Here is a 27,185-nt window from a genome sequence, read left to right as displayed (position 1 = left end):
GACGGGGTGGGCTGGAGGAAATCAGAACATATCCATACTTCCCCATTCTTTTTTCTCGATTATCACCCTCCCCCTTAGGCCTTTACCAAACTTGTCGAATATGACCCTCCCCTATCCTCGATTTTCTTGTGGCCTGTAAAAATCTGTCGATCTTGATACAGAAATGTCGTGCATGCAATTTGTCAGGCACTGGGTAATTCACAAGACACTGTTATTTAGATGGATTTTGTGTGTGCAGGAGACATCAAATAATCAAACTTCCTACATCGTTTAATAATGGTACCGGAATTTCTAAGTTCTATTGACTTGGAAAATATATATTATTTCAGTTCCGGTGTCACTATCATTGTCACTGTTGTAAGAGTCAATAGTGTCTATATTGCTGTCACCGCCTAGAATATTTCATCATCATCATCATCATCATCATCATCATCATCATCGTCATTATCATCATCATCATCAGCAGCAGCAGCATCAGCATCAGCAGCAGTTACATCATCATCCTCATGGCACACATCGTTATCACTCTTCAGCTCCAATATTGCTGTCGTTTCCTTTGGTATGTACAATCTCTGTAGTGTTAGCCGTCCAACACTTCGTCATAAATTTGACTCTGCAAGTAAGTTCCACTTTGCAATGCCATGATACTGACAAACCCGTGCTTCTGCTAGTATATGTCAAGCACATGGACTGCCTTCATTTGGCCATTCCTGTACATGCTTGCCCAGTAAATGTCATTATATGCGCTTTCTCGAGGTATGTTTTGTTTATACTCTGTCTCTTGTCTTCCGTGTAAACTGAGAACTTGTTGCTAAGCAAACTGATGAAGCAAGGGATGAAACATTGAGTGATGAGAGCCAGGATACTACATTTAAAGAAGCCCAGTCAAGTACCGATTCCTCAGACTGACATTGTCACATATTCAAACGCTCATAAAACTTCCTCGGTGTCATGCTGGTGTTGATATTGAGCTGTTGAACTTTGCTAGTACATAGGGATTCTAATCCTTTCCAGCTATTACCTAAAAGTTTCATGGATAATTTTCTCATGGAAGGATCTTTTGTTACTTTCCAAAATCTCAGGATAGTCGGGTTTACATCATTCACGCACAACAATAATCACAGTGTTGGCGGTCCCCAGTCATCACAACTGGACTGGCCCTCAACATCGGACGATGCGCCAAGGTCTTTCAATTGCCTTTGTTTTTTTGCCGTGCACTGCCCAAATTTGAATATCAAACATGCTCGGCTGTTGAAGGTATTGAAGGTACTCATTTGTCAAGCTGTGTGTTCTGTCGACGTACCACCACTGTCATGTTCTCGTCCGCCGCGAAAGTTCTACATCTGTTCGGCTGTCGAGGAGCTCGTTCTACATCGAGTCGGTTTCGCGCTGCGAGAGTTGATGCAATTCAAGTTCCGACCAGCGACTTCCACGAGCGTACGAGCTCCCTGGTTATCCGAGGAGATGACGAGAACAGACCGGTCGTCAGAAACTTCTCGGCTTCAGCCCGTGCAAGTCAGCACACGGTAAGTGAACTGTGTCACGGCCACTCCACAAAAATGAGTTTCATCTACATGTACGAAATAGTAAACCACAAGACACTGTGGGGGAAAACGTTTATTTCCATTTTACCACAGTCCCCTGTGATCTATTCCGCTCTTGGACTATGCGCTCCATAGAATATAGAAGTGTGTACATATGCCTCTCGCTCATGCACACACGTCTGTGGGGCGAATAGTGCCAGAGCTGAATAGCTCACGAGTGACTGTGATTTTACAAATATATTTGAAGATCCGGTATAGTTTTCAGTTGACGTACACCATCGTCGTAAACCACGCGCCTCTTTACGGCAACAGCTCAGCGATCCCCGTCAAGATTTTTGCGTAGGTCAGCGGAGCGGAAATTATTGCTCTGGCTTGCGAGAATGACGTACACAGTTGCTGTAGCAAACAGCCATTTCAGGCCTGGGTATAGCCTGCGTACGATGCTGTGTGTTCCGCTACAGCTAATAGCCCCGCTCACCACAGCCCTGCAAAGACCCGTACGTAGAGTTGGTGACTTCAAATCCATTTTTGGACTTGACGTAAAAAGCCAAATTACTGCCGAAATTCAGCGTTCTTGGGCCCAAGTCGTATCCCTGCCTACCTCAGCTACTCGTTTGCTTCCAAAAATGCCAGTCTTTTATTCTTTTTTCGTAAATAACCGTCGATGTCGGCAACTCTCTCGCTAGCCCTGCGTACGTACGCAGTGTACGCTGTGCATTCCATGTGCGTTCCTAACACAGCGTACAGGGCTAGCGAGAGAGTTGCCGACATCGACGGTTATTTACGAAAAAAGAATAAAAGGCTGGCATTTTTGGAAGCGATCGAGTAGCTGAGGTAGGCAGGGATACGACTTGGGCCCAAGAACGCTGAATTTCGGCAGTAATTTGGCTTTTTACGTCAAGTCCAAAAATGGATTTGAAGTCACCAACTCTACGTACGGGTCTTTGCAGGGCTGTGGTGAGCGGGGCTATTAGCTGTAGCGGAACACACAGCATCGTACGCAGGGCTAGCCTGGTATGGCGACGGTCAGTCCAACAACAGATGTAAAGCGGGTCGGAGTGCACCTTATCCGAGCTGCAATAATTGTAGCCCACAGACTGTGCGCCGGCTTTTTCTGTCGTGGTCAAGTGCATGTTGGCTGTGTAGCGCAGGCCCGTAGCCTACGAGCCGGAAACAACCAACACGAGAGAAAAGGCCGGCGGCGCACGACCCTTTGGCTACTATCATTGCAGCTAACCCTATCCTTGATATATATACCTGGAAAACATGACATCCGGAACAAGACGAACCATATTAGGCTGCGTTGCAATTGACGAAAAAAGGGGGGGGGGGGGGGGCTGGAGGAATTTGTGGAAGAATCGAAAATTTTAGGAGTAATAGAGGGGGACTTGGAAGTTTTGCTCTACCTATAGGAGGACCTGGAAAGTTTTTGATTTCCTTTTACTTTTTACATTTTCTGATTCCAAGGTTTGGTAGGTAGGCCTAATTCAATGAAAATTGAATAACGTTTTAAAGTCATCCAATATTAAACAAATTCTAGAACAATTTTGTCACATTTCATGACTTTTATCGCGAATAAATCTAAACATCTATGATTTTTTCGTATAAAAAACGCATGAGCCTAGAAAGGTGCAGAAGCTGCAACTGTTGATGATATTTTTCAATATTTCCGATGCAGTATGTCAAATGCAGTTTCTTGCTGTCTCCTTACAGCATGCTGAAACATAATATTCAGTTTGTCAACAAAGCCTATGTATATAAATATGTATTCGGTGATAACTGAATTAGAGTCCAAACTGAAAGTTATTTAATTGTCAATGATTCAAATGTACGGTACACATACACAGGCTGTGATAGCAAGCTGAATACTGGACAGTTCAACATGCTGTAGAAAGTAGAACAAGACTGCAGTTATATAAACCGAACAAAAATATGGTCAAAGTTATCAAAATTAATACAGCTGCCATGACTGCAGTGTCATTGTCACTGTATATCGGCAGTGACAGAGATAGCTCTGACTGTGATATAGTTGAAGAAAAGTTTGGGTTAAATGACGCTCATGACAGTGAAATATTCTTGAACACAAGATCAGGCCAGACAGCTACACATGATATGGAAGACCAGGTGACTTAAAAGTATCAGGAATGTTTGAATTCTGGCATGTGAGAATAATCAAATATGAAGGAAAAAAGTGGTCACCATGTTTGATTTTCTAAATGTTCACATCATCGTAAAATGACAGAAAAATAAAACTACAGTAAAGATAAACTTAAATGAAAAAATGTGCGACTAAATGGAATTATTTTTTAAATCAAATTTGCCATTATTACACCGAAAATTTCTGAGATTAAAACCTTTATTTTATGGAATATTTAACCTTTCGGTATTGTCAATTTTGAGCAGCATCTAAGTCATATATGTCTTGTACTTTTGAAAAAACTATTTTTGGTAGGTCACTGTGATCAGTTTTTCATAATTTGGCAAAGTTTAGCCAGGAATTCACAATTCTCTCATGAATGCCATTTTGCGTGCTCGTCAACAGGTGCCATTGAGCTGGCCAGAATTGGATTTACTCTGATCGACTGGAACTGATAAATTCAAACAGTTGACTGTTGCGTTTAAAATTGATTTCGGAATACGCCTCTACAAACTGCTAATAACAGGTAGTGACGAACATATTCGGGCAGAACTGCCCAATACATGTTAATTTTTACTTTGCGTGCATTCCTTGAATATGCAGCTATATGATAATGGGCAGGTTGAAAAATTTTGATCATATAGACTGGGGGGGACTTGAAATATTTTAGGGTAATGAGCTGGGATCTGAAACAAATTGGATTTCAATCGCGATTCCTCCGCGCCCGCCCCCCCCCCCCCCCCGCGCCGTTATTTGTGAACGCAGCCTTATTACATCATATAAGTGATCGACAGAAACCGCAAACAAACCGAGTGTTTGTGTGTCGACACTCATTACATGTGACCATGGAAGTCACGAACTCCACGATCAAATTTACATACGGTCACGGCTATTAAATAGTATCAATTGAAATCGGTTATTATCTGCATTCCCTTTGCAACACGTACAGAAGTTTATTTAATCCCATTGTTGCTTATCATATCGTTGCACATACCCCGGCCCCAGCAGCTACAAAGTTTTAATTTTACATAGAGCAATGTCTCATTATAGAAAATCCACACTAAATGTAACAGAGACATCATTCGTGCATCTTACAAAGGCAAGTAAAGGACGCAACTATTTAATTTTAACGCATGTGCCCCATTGTCATGCCGACAAGATTTACATGCCGACGCGTTACCATATTCATGATATTTCTGCAGTCGGTCCAGCAGACAAGGGCTACATGTCGGCATGTTGTATGCATTCATGCATTTCAACTATGCAGTGGTATTCGAAATATTTACCCGTCTATGCCAATCCCAGCCGACCGTACACGACATGCGACAACTGCGATCGTGTTTCGATGACATAACAGTCAGCTTGTGTGTCATCGCAGACCGAAACATATGGCATAGATGATTTTGCACAGTAAATCAAAGGCCTTTAATACGGGTCTTATATTAATTTTAGGAAAGTCCCCCCCCCCCCCCCCCCCCCCCCCCCCCCCCCCCCCCCCCCCCGCACACCATGGTTGCGAATCTAAAGATACACGTGTGTTCACCTCTAGATACTATAACGTTTCTAATCGCAACGGAAAGTAGACCAGTGCATACGTGCACTACGTACATGCATGCATGCAATGCATGCATGCATATATACATCTGTGCATATGTGCTCCCCCACGCACACGCACTGACATACTAACGGGCCGTGCCAGTAGCTGTAACTTTGGATAATATTTCCGCCTTGAGATACACAGTATTCAACTCGTCGACTCAGCCTGTACATGTGTAGACTGCATTGTTATTGTTGACAAGTGAATACTGGTCCAGGCCAGAATTCAGATGTAAACCTATATGTCTTTTTATCATACATTCATTTCACGTACATTTTCATGATTGGCCATCGACTTTAAGTTCACGGACGACATAGCGAGAGTTATTAGAAATGTATGCACTGCCTATACCTCCGCCGTTATCTAATATGGTCCGATATGGACACATGCACCTAGTGTCGCTCAATTTCAATTTGACCGTGTCCATGTTCCCTTTCACAACATCTATTGTTTGCTAACCAGCCGTTAAACAAATTAACGGTCGGATATTGTAGTTGAGACAATTGAAGAGTTCCTGTATGCGCTCATGAGGTAGCACCATCTACGTCAATGGTTTACGTGACACGAAAACTCAGAGAAAACCTCGTTTGTTATTTCTACAAGTTTAAAGCTGTAGTCCCGGTTCACTCCTGGTTCTCGAATTAGTGCTTGCCATGGGTGGTTCTCCTTGTAGAGTTGTGTCCAGTTAATCGATTTGTTCCGTAGTTAAAACCTTGCAGTTTTGAGTTTGGAACGAGAACTGAAAACCATAACTTACTCCAAATTGGAAAATAGAATGAACAAAAACTTGACCTCAGAGTTTCAAATAGAAACAACCTCCAGAGAAAGATGCCAAATTCCCACTTGCAACGATAGGTTTTAACTGCCAAGACACCAAGCGCTAGAGTTGTACATGATTTATAACAATGTTCACCCAGTTTATTGGTAATAGGCCTCCACCTTTTGAGGCGGCCTGCGACGTTATCCGTGTCTCGTCCGTTCCTTTTATGTTGCTTCTTTAATCTATGGCTGTGTGCACAGGCGTGATGTTTTCTGGGTAGTTTCTATAAGTCCGCCCAGCGTTTGCTCCTTAAGTTGTCGCTTTCCGATTCCGCTGACAATCTGTCGATTTTTTCTCCTCTCCTTTGTAGGTTCTACAGCTGGACGGCACACAGTCTCAAAATGCCACGATCGAAGTACAAGACGATGGACGTATTCTGGAAGTAACCTGGCGCGACAACACACATAGCAGGTAATTTCTATAGCATTGATCACTCTTCCTTCACTGATACGTTGACAGATGCGACATAGTAATTTATCAACTACTCTATTCGAGCATGCGGCGTGCAGAGTTTGTGATTCTTGGTTGGACGGAGTTATTTTTACTCTTTATCTACCATGGTGAAGAAACCCGACTGGCTCATCCACAAAACAAAAACCAAAGAAATAAATTTGATAACCCCCCTGCAGGCAGATAAAATATGAGCGCCGGACTCCATTACAAAAAATTTATAATAAAATAAATGTAAATAATTCCTTATTTGTCATCATTTCATCATTTACCAAAACATTTACAGCAACCAGAAACTGCTTGAGATTCTCAGAAACTTTCAGGATGTTTATGAATTGTATTTCTCTCACTTATTGAAATAATCTAAAGAATCTATCATATTTCATTATATATATATATATATATATATATATATATAATATATATATATATATATATATATATATATATATATATATATTTTACAACAAATATAAACCGACAGTGTACATATAAATTCACAAAACGTTCAGTTTTAGAAGATATACATCATCTCCCATATGCAGTGCATTCGTTGTTTTTGTCACTAATGAGCAGATATACTGGAAATTTTACAATATTTAGCGAGGAGGAGACACATTGCCCACAGTAGTTTTCTTGATTGTTATCCATCTAATTTTCCAGATATCACGGAATATGGTTACGTCACAACTGTCAGTGTTCCGATTGCAAACAAGCCTTCAGCGGTCAAAGTTTGATTGAGGTGTCCGAAATTGATCCCAGTCAACTGAAGATATCCAACGCCAAACTGATTGGTAAGGCCGCATTCAAAAAAATGATGGGGGGGGGGGGGGGGGGGGGGGGGGGGGGGCTGGAGGAATCGCGATTGAAATCCTATTTTTTTCAGATCCCCCCTCAATACCCTCAAAAATTTTCAAGTCCCCCCCTCAATACCCTCAAAAATTTTCAAGTCCCCCCCAAATTACCATATAGCCGCATATTTATTAGGAATGCACGCAGAGTAAAAAAAACATGTAATGTGTCGTTCTGCACGCAGATGTTCAACACTACCTCTTATCAGCAGGTTGTAGAGCCATATACCTAGGGCAAGTTCTTAAATTGATTCATTTTTAAATGCATCAGTGAACTTTTTGGATTTCTCAGTCTAAGCCCACTTGAGTTTATCCAACTCTGGCCAGTTCAATGGCACCAGCTGAAAAGCACACAAAATGACAATCATGAGAGAGTATGAAAATTGTGTATTCCTAGCTACGTTTAACCAAATTGTGAAAAAATGAGCACAGTGACCTACCAAATTTTTTTTCAAAAGTACAAGACATATGCAAGTAACAACTTAGATGCCACTTATAAAATGTTTTACAAAATTGACAATACTGGATTTGAAGGTTAAAATATTCCATGAAATTAATGTTTTAATCTCAGAAATTTTGGGTGTAATAATGACAAATTTGATAAAAAATAAAAGATTCCATTTAGTCACACATTTTTCCATTTAAATTAGAGTCTTTACTATTCAAAGTTTTACTTTTGTGTTATTGGTACAATGAGATGTGAAAATTTCATTCACTGCATAAACTTGAAATGAATGGTTTTATATATTGATTTTAAGTGATTTTAGAAAAACTGACTTTTCATCGTATATTTGTGTAAGATCAATTATGGTGACCCCATCTTTTTTCTCTAATATTTTATTGTTCTCATATGCCAGAATTCAAAAATCCATGGTAACTGTTAGTTCCCTAGTCTTCATTGTGTTGCTCTCTGGCTGGATCTTGTGTACAAGTAGATGTATGTTTCACTGTCAATTGAGTGTCCTATGACCGAAACTCTTTTTAAACTACATCAGAGTCAGAGCTACATGTATCACTGTCACTGCCAGTATGTAGTAGCAGGGCAGTAGTTGTATTAACTTTTTATTTTGACAATATTTTTGTTCAGTTTATACAATTGTGTTCTTGTTCTATTCCCTACAGAATGTTGAGCTATCCAGTATTCAGCTTGCCAACACAGCCTACGTGTACCGTGCATTTGCATCATTCAATTTTATCACCAATATTTAGACAAACGGGCTTTGTTGACAAACTGAATATTGTGTTTTTCAGCATGCTGTAGAGAGACACCAAGAAACTGTTTGATACATTGCATAGAAATATTGAAAAATTATAAACACTGAGTTGTAGCTCCTGCCCCATTACAAGGCAAACTTGTTCTACGAAAATTTAATGGCATTCATACATTTTTAGACTTTTTCGAGATTAAAGACATAAAATATGACAAAACGGTTCTAGATTTTGTTTAATTATTACTAACATTAAAACCATTGGACGATATCAAAATGTTGGGAGTCACAATATTTTCAGGTCCCCCCCCTATAGGCAGAGCAAAACTTTCAAGTCCCCCCCCCTCGACTACCCCAAAAATTTTCGAATCCCCCCTGAATTCCTCCAGCCCCCCCTCACCACTTTTTTTGAACGCGGCCTAAACTTATCATAAGAAAGACACAAGTCTTGACTCACTAGAACCTTATATTTCATGTAGATGTTTATACGCGTCTCGAAAGTGAAAGACTTAAACTTTTGCTCAAACCTTCCTCAAGGAACTTTCGACAATTCTCTTTCAAAATCAAGAATGAAAATCGGGGATCACCGTGCAAGTTTTGGTACTGGAGAAACACATCACCCAAGATTTACTGACATTTGAAATTCAAAATGGCCGCCATCCCTGTGTTAAGTCTATGGAGAAAAAGAAAATTGTCGATTTTGGAAAAACTAAGACGATAAAAAGTTGTCTTACACCAAGAGCTTTAAAATGAACCCTCGCAAGTGGTAGATCAGAAAAGAATTGTAAAAGTTTGAGGGTCCAAATATCTGTCCCCGAGGTGAGAACGCACCTCAGGGACAGATATTCTGACTCTCAAACTTTTACAATTCTTTTCTGATATACCACATGTGGGGGTTAATTTTAAAGCTCTCGGTGAAAGAAAACTTTTCACCGGCTTAGTTTTTCGAAATTCGAATTTTTCATTTTTCTTCATAGAGTTAACACAGGGATGGTGGCCATTTTGAATTTCTAATATCGGTAAATCTTGAGTAATTTGTTTCTCTAGTACCAAAATTTGCACGGTGACCCCCTATTTTTATTCTTGATTTTGAAAGAGAATGATTGAAAGATTCCTTAAGGAAAGTTTGAGCAAAAGTTTAAGTCTTTCACTTTCGAGGTGCATATTACCTTAAATTGAGTAGATTGCACCGGGAATCAGACGCGATGTCGTTTGAACTATCTTGAAACTGAGTGCTCTTCAAGGGCATTGCACTCACACAGTGCAGTGGAGTATTTGAACATGGTTTATAGATTTTGTTCTATAGGGGCCTAATGCTTCGGTTGTCGAGAAATATAAAAGAGGTACCGCTTGAAACTTTTGTAACGTCTTTGGTCTGTCTCTGTCTATATATACTTGCGACTCTAGACGACATGCTTGAAGTGGAATGGGATGAAGGACAGACTGTTCACCACGGTAAAGTTCCAATCCATCTCTTGCATGAGAATTGCTATTCAGAAGAGGCAAGGAGAAGACGAAAAGATGAATCGAGAATCAAACAACTGCACGTAAGTGCTTTTTACTAATGCTAGTAAATAGGATTGATGACAGGCTCACGTACAGACAGGCAAATTTATTCATGGCAAGGCTCTCTGGAGAATATATATATATATATATATATATATATATATATATATATATATATATATATATATATATATATATATATATATATATATATATATATATAATTATACAGATGTACTCATTGGAAATAACAGTGCTCGATCTAAAAGCAGAGCGTTAAGAAATAACACAAATTTCTTCAAGTATAAAGTCATAATATCTAGCAAGTTTTATGCATCCAGCAATCATCAGACAGAACTGTTCTGTTTCATGATTGTAGGATGCTTGAAACTTTGTGATTGAAATAATTTGTGTTAAATACACACACACCTAATGATATGATGAGGATTGTCGGTGTTAAACTTGTAAAGGCGTTGAAAAGAATTATTGCACAACAAATTTTTCCTATCGAATGTCGATCGCTGTTCATGCATTCATGCCGCAGCCGATAGGATATCAGACTCATGATGGGAGGATGTAATGATGAATTCGAGATTTAAATATTAAACTTTGACCATGTGCAAAGCACCCCGGGAAAGCACCGTATTTCTCAGTGCTTCGCTGATGCAGGTGACGTACAATGTACCTCATTCTGTGATTGAGCCTTCGCTTGTTCGATATTGGACGAAATTATAACAAAACAAGAACTAAATTCATTTTCACTTCGACACTTCAACAAGCACTTGTGCGTAATCAGTATGGGATTGCACAATTACACCCAGCAGCACATGATTGTTCACAACTAATCTGTTATGTAACTGACTATCAGTATTGACCAACTTGCAACTCGTAAAGTGGCGGAACCAAAGATTTTTTCACGCCAAACTGTTCTTAAGCTTTGACATTTGTTCCAAGGAGAATGATATTTCTCAGTTGTCTTTGTCCGGATGACCACTCAAACTCGATTAAAGTAACTCCACGCCCCAGACAGGGTGGAGAGGGTGGGGAGGGGGGCAGTTGCCAGAGCTGACGACATCTGTAAACTAGAGAAGGACATCAGTACATGGTAAAAGGTCATCAATGGTGATTACAGCGGTATGCATGTGACGAGATGCCTGTGACAACACCCTTAGCATAATTTGCACGCAATCTGTCTTCAATCCGTCTTTAGGCCGAACAAAAAATTGTGCTGTTTCGATAACCCGACCTACCCTACCTGCCGACCTTAAACTTTTTAGAGCTACGTAAACACGGAAGTAAACAAAAGAAAGAAAGAAAAAACAGCAAAATCATGCGTTCGCTACTTGACATTTGATTTTTGCTTGAACGAGGATGTCTTTTCTGTTTTTTTCCCCTTTTATACGTATGATACATTTTTCTGGAAATGTTGTTGCCAGTGTTTGACCGCCCTGAACCCCTGAAAATGCATATTTAAAAAATAAAAATATTTTGGGAAAAAAATCTTGCCGACCTACCTACCCTATTTTTAAAACCATATTATCGGAACAGCACAATTTATTTTTTTTGCATTACCCAAAGGGTTACTATCCGTAAAAGAGGAGATTTGTCGAAAATATGCACAGTTTTTAGCTCCCATAGCCATATGTATATATGGCAATGGAAGCTATTCTTATAGGCTAGGGAAATGTCTGTATGTATGTATGTCTGTATGTCTGTATGTCTGTATGTCTGTACGTCTGTATGTCTGTATGTCTGTATGTCTGTATGTCTGTCCGTCAACATCAAAAACTCCAAAACCGCTGTACTTTCATCTTGATATTTGGTGTGTACATGGATGATGGGCTGTAGATGAGATTTTGTTCAATGAAGTTGTCATTGCCAAAAATATGCAAATTAAGTGAAAAAATGTAAAAACAGTCGAAATTGAAAAAACTCAATAACCACTGAGCAGATTACATGAAAAATTAGCATGTAAGTACTTTGGGCTGACATGAAATGATTGTGCACATCTTGGGTCAGTATCTTGGACTTGCTATTTTCATGAATTTTTTTGTAATTTTCTCCCATTTTTGGTCAAAAAATCTCCTGCTCTGAAACCACAAGTCCGATTGATTTGAAACTTGGTATGGAAGTGCATAGAAGTGACCTTTCCCAAATTTGGGCAAATCGTGGTGAAATTTGCATATTTTTAGTTTACACGTCCATAGACTCCCATGTATAAGGCAGATCTCCATAGACTCCCATGTATAAGGCCACGAAAAAAAAAAATTTAGTTTCTCATCGTATTCATATTGCAAAAAGGATGCAGTGACACAATTTTTAGTCCCCACGGATGAAGTCCAGTGAGCTTATAGATTGGGTCATGTCCGTCTGTTCGTCCATCCGTGAGTCCATCCGTTCACGCAGATATCTCGGATATTTTGACAAAATGTCATGTGACCTTGATGACCTTTGATCTCAAATATACATATTTGTCCATAACTCAGTAACCACAAGTGCTACCACCCTTCATATATGGTATGATGGGACAGCTTATGACGCCACATATTGTACCTCATTAATTATGCACATATCTAATTTGAGCGAGCCAATAGAGCAGAGGTCTGATTTTTGGTATATAGGGATAACTTAGCAAAACAATTTTTTTGACAAAATGTCACGTGACCTCGGTGACCTTTGACCTCAAATATACATATTTGTCCATAACTCAGTAACCACAAGTGCTACAGCCTTCATGTATGGTATGATGGAACACCTTATGACGCCACATATTGTATCTCATTAATTATGCGCATATCTAATTTTGAGCGAGCCAATAGAGCTAGAGGTCTGATTTTTGGTATATAGGGATAACTTAGCAAAATGTCACGTGACCTCGGTGACCTTTGACCTCAAATATACATATTTGTCCATAACTCGGTAACCACAAGTGCTACACCCTTCATGTTTGGTATGATTGGACACCTTATGACGCCACATATTGTACCTCAATAATTATGCACATATCTCATTCTGAGCGAGCCAATAGAGCTGGATGTCTGATTTTTCGTATATAGGGATAACTATAGGAGAGAAATTTTTTGACCAAATGTCATGTGACCTCGATGACCTTTACCTAAAATATATGTTTATGTCAATAAATAAGTAACCACAAGTGCTATGTTCTTTGTATTTAGTAGGATGGGAGACCTTATGACAACACACGCTTTACCTCATTAATTATGTACACATCTAATTCTGGGCAAGCGAATAGAGCTAGAGATCTGATTTTTGGCATATAGGGATTAATTAGCAATATAATTTTTTTTTCAAAATGTCATGTGACCTCGATGACCTTTGACCTTGATTATACATATATATGCATATTTCAGTAACCACAAGTTCTATACCCTCCAATTTTGATAGGATATTAGACCTTAAGATGTCACATCTTGTACCTCATTTTAAATGCGCATATGTATTTCTTGGCTGGCCAATACTGCTAGAGGTCTGATCTTTTTTCCCGATTTAGAACCATAACTTAGACATGCCTCATGTGTTTCAAATTGGGAACAACGACATAGACCTATGTGCCCATAGATCTCAACATATACACTCCAGTGATACTTCTTAATGACCACATTTTCCTGCCCCATCAAGACTAATACTCCTATTACAAGTGGGGACTATGTCATTGTAAATGACTTGTTGAGTTCATGGTTGTATCACAGTATTCGATATATCTAATTCTGTATTTTTTTCCATTTTATATTCTGAATAATTACATTAAACATATTTCACTGTCTCCAGTACATTTCATTTAAGTATTTTCACTTCATGCACTTTATCCCTTTCACACATGTTCAAATATCTGACCAGAGAACAAACACTAAATAGTCCAGGATGGGAGCTACAGTGTCATTGACGCTATGCACAGTTTTTTGAAAAACGTGTAGATCAAATTGTTTTCCAGAAGTTCAATTTGATGCGATGTCATATTTTCAACGTTCTCGAATGGTGTGAATTTGGCAGTCGTTTTGAGCTTGAATTGCTCTTATCTTTGGCTTTGTTAAAAAAAAGATATAGTTCTTTGTGTGGAGCGACTGACTGTCGGACCATAGGTCTTCTTCCGGTTGATTTCCTGAGATGGAGCTCATTACATGCAAGACTCTCCTACCATCACTGAACAAGTGACAGATTTATGCAGATGAATGGCCAAAGAAAATCAACAGAATACGACCACTTAAAATTCCACTTTTTTAATACAAGAATGATATTTAAGAAATGAGAAATCCGGTCCCAGCGCTTTCCTGTCACTCTGCAAAAACACGTTGTAGAAAAGGGGGGATGGGGGTGGGGGGTGGAGGTGGGGTGCGAAAACCCTACGGTCAGGTGTTACCGTTCACTAAAACCTATGTTTATTAAAGTGAATCATCAGATAGGCACCGTATTTATAGTTCAGAGGACTGGTTTTCAGCTTTTTTCAATGTCAAACAAAGTGTTTCTATTTTCTTTGAATCGCAGGGTGGCGTTATTCCCCGTCATTGCTACCATGACATAGTAAAATCGGACACGGCAATGCTCAGGTAACTACGGCTTGATTGCGCATGTGTGTTATTTTCGGGTGAGGGAAATTCAAGTTGATTTGCATGCGTCACGCATGGTCTGTGTTTGGCGTGTATGCCTGTGCATTTTGCAGACAAATGTTTTGTGACTGTGGTCCTCACCAACAGAGATAGTGTCCATATTCTGCTTGACAGCAAATATGTCAAAAGGGTTAGGGTTATTCTTGAAAACAGTGACTGTAAAAGTTAACTTTCATTTTGAATTTCCAATAGTATCATGCAAAACTCAATAACACCCAGAGTTCAGTGGTTCAGTACACGTTCTCGAACGTCGGTTGAAAAAGGTCGTGACGACAATTCTTTTCATTTCAAACGTGCAGTAAACTGCCTATTCTTTGATATTAGCCAAAGATATGATTTTATCAGTAGCATTCAAATAGTTTCAAACTCGCAATCTGTCGTACCTATTCGCTACGCTCCTGCCATATGAGTAACAACCTTTTCACGTCAATACTAGAACACAGATCATATATGTCGTGCAGTTAGAATGCCAGCCATCATGAAAATTTTATCGTGCCTTATAGAATGAACTTCCACTGTTTGTTTTTAACTGTGAGATCGGTAATCTTCGGTTTTGATAAATTATTTTACATGTGTACTAAGATCAAGATTTTAACTTTTTCTCACCTTTAAGTTTTCATCACAAACTCAAATAACTTTTTCAAACAGTCATCTGGTAAATGTTATTATTATCTATAATGAGTGTTTTCATTAATTTTACAGCTGGTTACAAAGCATCAACGATTACGGACTTGCCGTAGTGACTGATATACCTTTACATGAAGGTGCCGTTGTTGAGGTGAGACTTGGTCCCCGGTAGAGGGCGCAATCGCGTAACCTGAAGTTCTATTAGCTGTGGTTTTTAGCTCACATTAGGTGTGCCAATGTGAGGTTATCGTATAAGCTGAATCAGTCATTTGCATCTGATTTGCATGTCTGTATGTCTGTATATTTGTGGGTATGTGCGGATGTATGTCCGTCACACACAAAGGCTCCCATACCGCCAAAGCTACCATCTCAGTATTTGGTGTACAGGTAGATGCAGGGGTTGAGATGTGAATTTGTTCAAATGAACACATCAGTGTCAAAAATGTGCAAATGAGGTAAGAAAAAGTGAAATCCTGCAAATGTGCAGGAGGCATGGCAGTGAGAAACAGGCAAACTCCACTGATCTTGACTCATTTCCTGTCATTGTTTATGAACTGTTACATATTAACAGACCAGCTGCAACCATAGACAGTAGATGGGGAAGACCGTTTATACTAAACTAAGAGGGGCTTGTTTCTGCTATGCATGTTGCTAAAGTTGACCTCCAGTACCTAAAGTTAGACCTTAATTACTTTTGTCATTCTTGTTTTTCTGGTTTGAATACTTCTTGTTGTTTTTCTGGTTGTACTGTGCAGAAATCATTGCCATAACATCAACGTAGAATTTTCCTCCACTGAACAGATAGAAACAACACTTATTGTTGATCATTGGTAACCCATACTGGTATATACCAATTCTGATCAAATTTGAGCGACACCGTATAATTGCGGTATTTTTTGATGTATTTCATAGTGTTTTGATATGATCTACTCTCAAAGTCGTGTCAAAATGCCAAGTGTTCAAAATTCAACATAGCCTGTACGTGTGCAATGTCAATTGTTACACGTAGTATCGACAACTCGAGTTTACTCCTAAATTCATATGTCAATATTCGCATGTTGCACACGATAGCATCGTGTTTGTAAGCTTACTGTTATACTTTTATGTTTCAGCATACCTAGTGGAAGATAAACAAAATATGCTTGTTATATAGAAACCAGAGAGATGGAACAGTAATGAAAAGTTACTGGTAGCTTTAATTATGGCCGTTTTCCCAAATATATCTGTCCCCTGCATCAGTCAGTTGCCATATCAGTTTTTTCATCAGAATTATTTTAAGACGCTATTTAATATCAGTTTTATTACAAATTGGTACTGATTGGTAATTAACCGTCGTCGAAAAATTGCTACTTTTTTGTTTCTTCCTAAATATGTCGTTCTATTATTTTTTTGTTTGAAATTTGCAGTTTGCTGAATTAGTTTCCCCTGTACAATTTGGGATCTACGGAAAGGTACGTGCACTGTGTCACTCAGACAAACTGATATAACGTATGTTGACAGCCTGCATCTGGTATGGTTGCACGACTCGAGTTGAGAATACTGGACACACCCTTTGGATACGAATTAAAACGAGTTTTCTAGGGAGTTCTAGCTTTCTACTCTATTTTCAACTCTAACCCTTTGACTCCCTAGGGTTACAGCGATTAATGCGACACACTGCCTGTGACCACTGCTTCCCGGTACGTAAATTCACCAATAGGTGGACATCTGGATTCTTTTATTTGAAAACTGAAAGCGAGAGGGCGTGCTTGTCTACCACCAGTCCTTATTGATTAAGGGGCATTTTATCGAAAAATCTTTTCTGTTGTTATTTCTCTTTACTCTAAAGTTAATCAATTTATGATTTTTTGCTAAATCGATAACGTTTTACAGGGCCAGCAGCTATTACTTGTGTTTTAGTGTCAACTACAGTTTCTTGATCTACTCTCCAAATCATGTTGAGATACTATAGCTAATCCACAGTATTCAGCTTAGTATGTGTAAATGGCATTGTTATTGTTGACAAGTGAATTCTGGTCCGGACTAGAATTCAAACGTAAACAATAACAGTGGATTTTACACGTATATATGCATGTTTTACAAGAAACTAGTTCGTGTTATAAATGTTTTAGGGCTTGAGCAGAGTAAAAAATTCTGAATAATCATTCAAAGTTACAGCTGCTGGCCCTTTAATATCCCACAGGCACTCAGTAATTTTCGCTATCGCATGACGAAAAAACTCTGCATTCTCTACAAGAAAAAGGAATGTTGTTACTCAGACTGAACGGATTTTCTTCCAGACTTACGACATCAAGTACAACCCAGAGCCGATAAATATCGCGTATTCGTCTGTGCCGCTCGGCTTCCATACTGATTACATTTACCTTGAAGCTCCCCTTGGCGTTCATCTCTTACATTGCTTGAGGTAACAGAACAATAGAGCTAGATTCCCTGATAACGTTTATTGTCTTGTATCTTTACTCTCCTGCCTTACTTACCACACATTAGGTAACTTAGTGATTTTGTTGACCCTAGCATATCTTGTTGCCCGATATGACGAATAACAAAAGAACAATGAAGTGTTATTGACCTATTGCGATACATTCCAAAGTTTCAGATGGAAAGCTTCTTTCAACTGTAAGGGGCAGTGGACCACAGAAAATGACACTGACAGAACGCTGTTCCTTCGTTTTTATGCAAATTTCCAAGAACGAAATTGACTCAGGTAGTACGCGCGTTTAAAATGAAAGACAAACTTTTTGCGTAAACTATCCTTTTTTGCGAAAACTTTCACCCATTCTGCAAAAATCAAGAAAAAATTAGGTCACATCACAAATGTTGATACCACAGGAAAAAATACCTTATATTTACCGATGTTTGAAATTTCCAATGGCCACCATACCTGTGTTCACTCTATGGGGAATAATTAAGTTTACGATTGTCACAAAAATAGGACAGTGAAAACTTCATTCACTCCACGAGTTCCAAACTGAGCCCCAGCAAGTGGTAGATCATAACAGTATTTTAAAACTTTGAGAGTCAGAATGTCTGTCCCCGAGGCGCATTTTAACTTAACTGATGAGTTTATTCTTCTTCTTGTTGCCATTTAGATGCATGCCTACAAGCGTAAACCAAGGACATTTCGTTTCGCTTTCAGCTTTCTCATGATCGATAAACCCAAAGGAAATGTTCAAGTTGGCGGGCGCCTGCTCATGGACAGTTTTCCGGGCCCCTAAACGTTTTACAGTGTTTCATCTGGTCTGCTGCTCGCATAGATTCATTCGTAGCCTCGTTCAAGGTCTTATTTTTGTTAAAATCGAAATTCTCCTCTTTTTTACTCCATGGAGTTCGCAGGAATCTTTACATGGTGATATGTGATTCTCAATCTTGACTGTGAGGGCGGGAGAACAGTAAAAGTGTCGCTTAGCTTAGTATGGGGTTTGAACGTTTTGAGGCGCATATTACCTTATGTGGACATTAGCAGTACCGATTAATGACATTTTCATCAAGTTTTTGTGATACAAAACATTTGGTTCTTTTTTTTCTCCCTACCATACATTGAAATGCAAAGTACTAACCATGTGTGAAAATATAATGTTATTATTGATAAAGTAATTCTAGTCTGAAATGAAATTCACTCACCGACTGTGATATTAGACATTGGAAACATACAAGCTGTGCTGACAACACAACTCATGATTTTGGGAGTAAAACGAGCAATTGCATCTTACAAACAGAATGAAATCGGAAAATACATCGAAATTTACAGCTAATGAAGTCTTACTGCCAATAGAAGTACGCTATTCGGTTACAAAAAAAAAATACCTTGGGGGGAATAGTTAGGCCTAAAAAAAAAAAATTGTGTGTTTCCGGTAACCCGACCTACCCTAGTTCAAACCCCCCGACCCTAAACTTTTTTTGGACCTTGAAAACAAATCCCGCGAGATTGGCTGGGAAAAGTTTTAAATCACGCGTGATTTCATGACGTCATTAAACAACAATAGCGACTGCTTGTGCAAGCGTGTTTTCCGTAACATGTGAGAAATGCGATCACGTTCAAGAAAAAATGTAAAAAGTGTGAGAGGCTCCCCACCTAACTATCCAAAATGTTTTTGTGTCGAGTTTGTGTTTAATTCGTTCCAAAATGTGTTCCTATATTCTTATCCGATTTTTTGTGTTAATGAAAATGTTTGTTTCACCTCGGATATTTGTAGGGAAGTTTGGATTAGTGTGTACGGTAATGTTTTGTTTGTGTGGGGAAAGCTTATGGCGATTGTAAAAAGTGTGAAAGAGGCTCCCCACCTAACTATCCAAATGTTTTTGTGTCGAGTTTTGTTTTCGTTTCAAAAATGTGTTCCTACATTCTTATCCGATTGTTTGTGTTAATGAAATGTTTGTTTCGCCTCGGATATTTGTAGGGAAGTTTGGATTAGTGTGTACGGTAATGTTTTGTTTGTGTGGGGAAAGCTTATGGCGAGACGCAGCCGGACCTATGGTGTTACAAAGTTGATGAGTGGCCCTTTGACGCTTGCGTTTCGAAACCCGAGTGTGGTTTCTCATCAGTCGCAATGTAGATTCTTTCGTTAGTTTGTGTTTGTGAAAATTTATTTAATGTATTTTAGTGGTCTTGCTCTTCGAATAGCGAGGCAAGAATATCAATGTTTGGGTCTCGTTGTGAGTCCGTTTGGTGGTCTGGTTTGTTTGGTTTTTGTTTCTTTACTTCTGTAAATTTTGTTTTGACTAGTGTGTCTTTTAGGTTTTTGTTTCTCTTGTAAGCAATGATTGGTGATTCTGGGAATAGATTCCTTAGTGTTGAGTCCTTCTCCAGTTCAGCCAAATGTTTCAAAAGACTTCCCTTAAGATCTTTTGTTTTTATGTAAGGGCTGTATGTTGTACTGAAGATGAGTTTGTTTGTTGCTTCTGTACGTGTACTTGTACAGTTTGTTAGTGTATTACGAATACTGTGGTTTATTTTTTCTGTTATATTCGTGATTTCATTGTTTTTGTATTCTCTGTCGAGTAGTTTGTTTCTAAAGAAAGCGACTTTTTTAGTAAAGTCGTCATTGTTGTTTCAAGTGCGAGCGTATCTAAGGATTTCACCTTTGATAAAGCCATTAAATGTTGCTGTCGGGTGACAAGATTCTCTATGTAGAAATTGGAATGTGTCTGTTGGTTTAGTATGTGTTTTGATGTCGAGGATATTTTCTTTGTGGTATCTTGCACCTTTGAAAACTACTACATCTAGGAATGTAATTTCTTGTGTTGAGTTTTCGTATGAAAACTTAAACGTTGGGGGCATTGTGTGGATTTTTTGAATGAAGTTAGTGAGTTCGGTTGTGTTCCCAGAAAGATTGCAAAGACATCATCTCTGAATCTTTTCCAGAAGTGAATGTTGTTGTGGTTGTTTACGATTATTTTCTTTTCAAGTTCATGAAAAGCAATGTCTGCTATCTCTGGCGAGGCATTCGATCCCATGCTGCAGCCGCGGGTTTGGCGGAAATATTGCTTGTTAAATTCAAAACTGTTGTGTTTTAGAATTAGTGAAATCATTTCTATTAAGTCTTCCGTGTGGTTTTTTGATGCCGTAATTTGTTTGAAGCGAGGTTTGTGAGTTTAATGTTTCACTGACTAGCCGAATCGCTTCGTCGTGAATTGTGTTTGTGTCCATCGACACCACGTCGAGTGTTACAAGAAATGCATGTTGGGGAAATTTGTTTTTTCTATTTCTTGTATGAAGTTGTTGTGTCTTTTATATTTGACGGTTGTTGCGGACCAGTGGTTTTATGAAGTAATCCAGCAATTCTGAAATTCTGTTAGTGGGACTGGAGCAGCCACTAAATATTGGTCTCCCTGCAAACGTTGAGTTTTCAAGCGGCGGTTTGTGAATTTTAGGCAATAAGTACCACTGCGGGGTACGGATTTTTATGTTTTTTGGATCGAGATACTTATAAGTATCATGGTCGATGTGTTTGTTCTCGTACATTTTGTTTAATAGTTCGTGTACTTTGTTTACTGTTTGTTCTGTGTCGCACTGTCTAGTTGTGTATAATACTGAGTGTTGCGTAATTGTCTTTTGCATTCGTGTATGTAATCTTTTGTGTTGACAATGACGATGCCTTGACCCTTGTCGAAAGGTATTGAAATTTTCACATTTTCTTTTTTGCTGAGAAAAAAAAATTACCAAAAAAAAATTTTTTTCCGACCTACCTACCCTATTTCTGAAGAGCATGTTACAGGAAACACACAATTTTTTTTTTTTGGCCTTACAATGCCATCACGCAGTTCTTTCACTTTTGCTAGACTATTTTGACCTTGACAAACAACGGAATTTACTATTGTCATGATGTGATTGCATTTAGCATTTCAATGTGTGGGCGATATTTTGAATCGAACAAGTTAATTGGTGCATTAATATTAATGAATCCATATAATTCATTGAAGTTGGCGCTGTCATCGCTGATTTAACTACTTGAAGAGCTCGACCGCTTATTTATACAGGACAACAAAACGACTGTCAAATTCGGACAATCGCGACCAAGAGTATTTCCTTAACTAATTTTTCCAACTGAAAAACTGGCTACCTAGGCCTGAAAGTCTCCAGTCCATATGTTGTACAAGCATTTCCAAGTTAACCTAATTACAATAGCTCACTTCCTTTTGAAAAACCGAAGCATAGACTAACACTTAGCGTATTCCGTTAGCACATGAAAAGATTCGTAGGTAGCTGAAATGATATTTCCGGCCGGTAATCTGCATTTAGCTACAAGATCGGATATCAAAAATATAATTCCGTGTAACAAAAATAATCGTTGTGAACAATAGCTTTCAGCGTAAATTAAGGAAACTTCTGATGTTTTTTTCCGCTTGTCATTTTTTTTGCATGCTCAGATTTGATCCAGAGGTCAAAGGTGGCGAAAGCATTTTCGTCGACGCCTTTTTGGTCGCGGAGGAGCTCCGAGAAAAACACCCGGACCATTTCGAAACCTTGGTCAGGGTGCCAGCTACTTTCCAGAAAATACACGTTGACAGGTAATGCCTGCTTCACTGTACGTTTCTTTCTGACAAACTTAAAATGTCCGTGCAGAATTCGCAAACATGAGGGGGCGATAAGACACCAGTGACGACACAATATGAACGGAGTTTTACATTACAGCCCTAAGAGACGACACACTATAGACAGTAGAGATGGACACACCCACGACCACCGTCAGCTTTATCGTTTATCAACATTGCCAGATATCATTTAAATTTCACAATAATGCCAGTGTTTACTTTAACTCATCGAATAACTGCTGTTTGTGGGGAACGTGTACATTGCGCTTGGAAACATGCGTTTGTATTTATTCGAAATTGTGTACGGAGAAGAGGAAGGCTTTTTCACGTGACGGTGATAAAAGTTTGCATATTAAACATGAGAGAAATACATGTAAAATTGTCATTGTATTGAAACTTTCTCAAAGACTTGCTAAGAGAAGTTATCTTGACAAACACATTCCATATAAACTGCTGACACCGAGCTAGATTTCAAGATAGCCAGATCAAATTACTTCTTGCTGTACAATAAATCCTGTAAATACACACAAATCAGTCTTTATCCTTGTTCAGATGAAACTATTTGGGCCATTTTATGGTCAGCGATCCGCTTTGTACTTCAATAAGTTGAAAAATCGGTCACAAAAGGGGGTTTTGTAATCAACAGGAAATGTCAATGAGTCAACGTTGGTCAGCTACCTCTTCTTTGAAGGCTGAAAATTGTCATTAGGCAATATGAGCTGCGTAAAATAAAAAGGGTAGCATATGTGTCCGTATGATTAATCTCGAAAATGTGAGTAGGAACAGTGATCTCTCTCATATTTCTTGCCTGCCCACTGCTACCCACAAGATATGCTATTCCAAAGAAAATTGCAATATCTGGCTGACTCGCTTAAGCAAGAGAATCAGGTTTTGATTTACATTCAGTTGGTTTTAAAACTTGAGTTTTTTTCTGTTATATTCCGCAGAGACTTTCCAGTTTACATGAAGTTTCAAACGCCGACAATTACAGTGAATCACGAGAAAGAAGTAAGAGTTTTTACCTATGTTAGTCTTTCTCTGTCGCAACTCTCTCATTAGTCTCACTGCCTTTTCGTTTGGGGAATGCGCAAACCCGATTTTTCCTGCCAACGGTAGTCTGCCCTCAACGGTCGTCGGAGGTACCTCGGACCAGTCACACTCAGGCTCGTGTAATCAGAGACAAGCATGCCAGGCAGTGTCATTTTCCGGCCATTCACGATTCACTACCTGGCCGTAAACAATTTCAGAATATTACATCATTTGTGTGACCAATATATCTCATGTACTGAATGCTGATTGAAAGACAATCACCTTTTCAAATCTCGGTTTGGTATTGATTTTTGTGACTTGTGATTTTAAGATGTGTGGACTTCGTTCCACGTGCCGTGCCTAATTTAACATAAGAGCGAAACGATTTTGCCCCTGGAATAAAATAAATTACAAACTAGTTAACTGACGGATTGACTACCTGACTAACTGCCAATGTACACTAACCAACCGATTGATCGATTGAGTGAGCGTAGTTGATTGATTGATTGGTTGATTGAGTAAGTGAGTGAGTGTACACTAGCCAACCGCGCGATTGATCGATTGAGTGAGTGTGGTTGATTGATTGATTGATTGATTGATTGATTGGTTGGTTGAGTGAGTGAGCGAGCGAGCGAGTGCGTGAGTGAATAAATGGGTGGATGGATGGTTGAATGATATCCTCCACAGATGAATTTGCCTGTTAAGCGAATTTTTGTAACGGTCGATAATACACAATCATGGAACAACAGTACTACGCTCTCTGTATGCTCTTCAAAAGTCGACCTTAATTCTTGTTTCAGATTGTCGCTGTGCGGTGGGGACCTTACTTTGAAGCTCCACTCCAGGTTGCAGAGGTTAGATTATAAAACATTTCGATTAAGAACTTTTAAATTTCCCCCGAAGTAGCTAGGTCAGTTGCCATGGCTATTCGATGGTGAAGATCCGAGGGTGTTAAAAACAGTAAACAAGCTTATAACCTCCATTGTTACGGACGACACATTTTCTTCCCAGATAAATTTATAAATACTGACCTGTTCAAAGGCCCACCATCAAATATGATTCACAAAGTCTGAAGTTTGGGACAGATAAATTGCACCTAAAATTGACAATCTTGTTGCATCTGGGATAATACTGAAAAGCGTGAAACAAAAGAATATTATCGAAACCAAAAAACTTACTTTTCATGATAGATTATCGAGTATTGAAATCCGAACCGCTACGCAATAGAGGGATTTTTTTACTCAATGGCATTTCTACCTCTCACACAGGAAGATGTACTGCCGTATTATCAAGCACAGCACGTCTTCGGCAAATTGCTTCAACAATCAGAAACGAGGGTAAGTCTCCGCTGCCGATACTGCTGCCTCAATGATTGTTGTTGTTTCTTTACTCTTATTCAAAAAGCACACATCAACAATCGATATTCCAGCGCTCAAATCATGTCACAGTAGTTCTATATATCTTCACTCGGTTATCTGGCAAATCTCCATTTTATAGTTTCCATTGTTTCCAAATTTCTGTCTCCATTCTGAATGCACATCACCACATGTCACGTGCAGTCTAGAAAGATATTTTTTTATCTGATTTCCCATCTCATGTTGTTTCTTATTTTTCCTGACCAGATAATGACATATGTTCTTATAACACCTATTTAAAAGGTTGTCACCTTGTCTTTTAAACAGCTGAAATATCGTCTGCAGCCGGGCGAATGTGTGACGTTTAACAACCGCCGGTTATTACACGGCCGGGAAGGGTTTACTTTAAATGGCGGAATGAGATTCTTTAAGGTAGGTGGTGACATCGATCCCATAAGAATTTGAATTGACGACTATACAAACGGCATTGTGTGCACAAAGCGCATAGAAATGCGCGTATTTCCAAACCCTCAATTGCACATATGGGACACCGCTCGTCCTTTCAATGCCGGAGTAGAACCAGCTTACCACGAGACTGGCAGCCGTCATGTAAGCTTCAAAGTAGATATTGCATACAATTGTGACGTCAATGGTTTAAAAAGTGGAATTCGAATTGACGACGATACAAATTGGAACCATATGCACAAAAGCGCATAGAAATGTGCGATATATGGCCTGCATTTAAGCAGTATATCGTGACACAGAAATCACAATTGTGTTTTTTATTCGTTTCTTCATAATATGCTGAAATATTATACACCATGCGTTTTTTACAGTCTGCCCGGTTATTATGATGAATGACTTCTGGCCAGACTAAATTTCAACATAATACTCACAAGTTGACTACTAGTTGACATTGTCATTTCGCCATGATTTTAGGAGTAGAACAAATAATGATATTTTCCAGAGAAACTAAATATTTTCAAAAATGTACAAAATGTGAAAGGGAGGGGGTCGTAGGAACTGTGCTGAAAGGTGGTGTAGGACGCTGAAAACCAATGTATAGGCACTGTTTCCAAGGTACATTGGCGAAAGTAAAAAACATGTTTGTTATAACGTACATCGCAAAATGTAAATGTTGCTGCTATGTTGACGTGGTGCATCCAGATATCGTGTTTGAAATACATTGTTCGTAAACAAGAAAGTCACAAAGGCGCAACTTCGACGACTCACCCATGGTGCTTCAACGGATAGATCGATGAATGGACTGATTCTGTACACCTGCCACTAGACTGGATATTTTGTCGTAGGGTTTGCAGAAATTCAGACTTTACACGCAAAATTTCGTGTGCTTTCAAATTTCAGGGTTGTTACCTGAATATCGACGAAGTCAAGAGTAAAACCCAACTGTTGATGATCACTGAAGGTACCGGTAAACTTGCCAAAAGGGTTGGCAACCATTGCTTCCTGTAGGTCACGGTTGGCAGGACAGCCATTGCGCCGAACTGTACTTGACGTCTGAGGGCGCCACATTCAAGTACCTCATCTCATCACCAATCGAAGTCCACAATAAAACATTTACGGGGATGGAATAATTGCTGACCAGGCGTATATACAAATGAGTCTTTCGAATTACCAGTGACAATGTCTCAAAACGACAAAAATTGCCAAAGGAGTAGAGATTATCCTGTAATATATTCTGAAAGGCGGGACACAACTCACCTTACAACTTGCATACCTCATTACGGAATTACAAAACAAAGACAAGAAACTGAGATAAGTTTTCCTCAGTGTTCTCAATTGTCGATTGCTGTACATGGGTCACCAATAGACATAGTCCGTTTAAAGTGGGAGAAAAAGTTAAACGCCCCTCTTTTGAGTGAAAGAGACGGCGATTAATAATAAGATGTAGCATCCATAGTCTTCAATTGTAAAGCTAAGAAAATGCATAATGTAATAATGTAAATCTCAACTTGAAATTCGTCTTATGAGCTGGATGGGCGACAGGCGATTTAAATGTTAAGACGTGGCCCTCTTGTAGACGCAGCCACAGTGTGACAGTACAGTCACATGTGCTTTACGAATAAATAAATTTGGGATAATTGGATCTTTTTATTGTTCAAATTTATCAAAAGTGATAGGAGCCATATAGCTGAAAATAGAGATATTACAAATTACTCATAAAAACAAGTGAATTGCAAAAAGTGAAATTCGATGAGCTTCCATTTGCTAATTAAACTGACATCACTACGATATCCAATTATCTTACGTCAGTTCCAATCGTGTTATAACCATACACCAGTTAACTGCTTGCCAATTGCATTTACCTAATTGTGTTTTTATTCAAGAAAATGTAAAATGCCAAACAGGTTTTTGTAAAGTAAATATCACTAACTAATTCGAA

The 27,185-nt window shown here is 38.9% G+C and overlaps 1 protein-coding gene across 1 annotated transcript; it reads left to right on the top strand.

Moving 5' to 3' along the window:
- Positions 1-1,168: 1,168 nt before the first annotated feature.
- Positions 1,169-27,185, top strand: LOC139119160 (gamma-butyrobetaine dioxygenase-like). Its single transcript, XM_070682825.1, has 14 exons — positions 1,169-1,526; positions 6,409-6,509; positions 7,212-7,342; positions 10,015-10,154; positions 14,617-14,678; positions 15,441-15,516; positions 16,772-16,816; positions 17,645-17,769; positions 22,233-22,373; positions 23,345-23,405; positions 24,227-24,280; positions 24,695-24,763; positions 25,109-25,213; positions 26,147-27,185. The coding sequence occupies exons 1-14, from the start codon at positions 1,314-1,316 to the stop codon at positions 26,252-26,254; spliced, it is 1,431 nt and encodes a 476-aa protein (XP_070538926.1). The 5' UTR covers positions 1,169-1,313; the 3' UTR covers positions 26,255-27,185.

Source organism: Ptychodera flava, chromosome 19, assembly GCF_041260155.1.
Source record: "Ptychodera flava strain L36383 chromosome 19, AS_Pfla_20210202, whole genome shotgun sequence".
Lineage (NCBI taxonomy): Eukaryota > Metazoa > Hemichordata > Enteropneusta > Ptychoderidae > Ptychodera > Ptychodera flava.
This window is presented reverse-complemented; position numbering and strand designations above follow the sequence as displayed.

Coding starts and splice junctions, on each gene's coding strand:
- LOC139119160 (XM_070682825.1), top strand. CDS start 1,314: ATGTTCTCGTCCGCCGCGAAAGTTCTACATCTGTTCGGCTGTCGAGGA. Junction 24,764..25,108: donor TTCAACAATCAGAAACGAGG/GTAAGTCTCCGC, acceptor TCTTTTAAACAG/CTGAAATATCGTCTGCAGCC. Junction 25,214..26,146: donor GCGGAATGAGATTCTTTAAG/GTAGGTGGTGAC, acceptor TTCAAATTTCAG/GGTTGTTACCTGAATATCGA.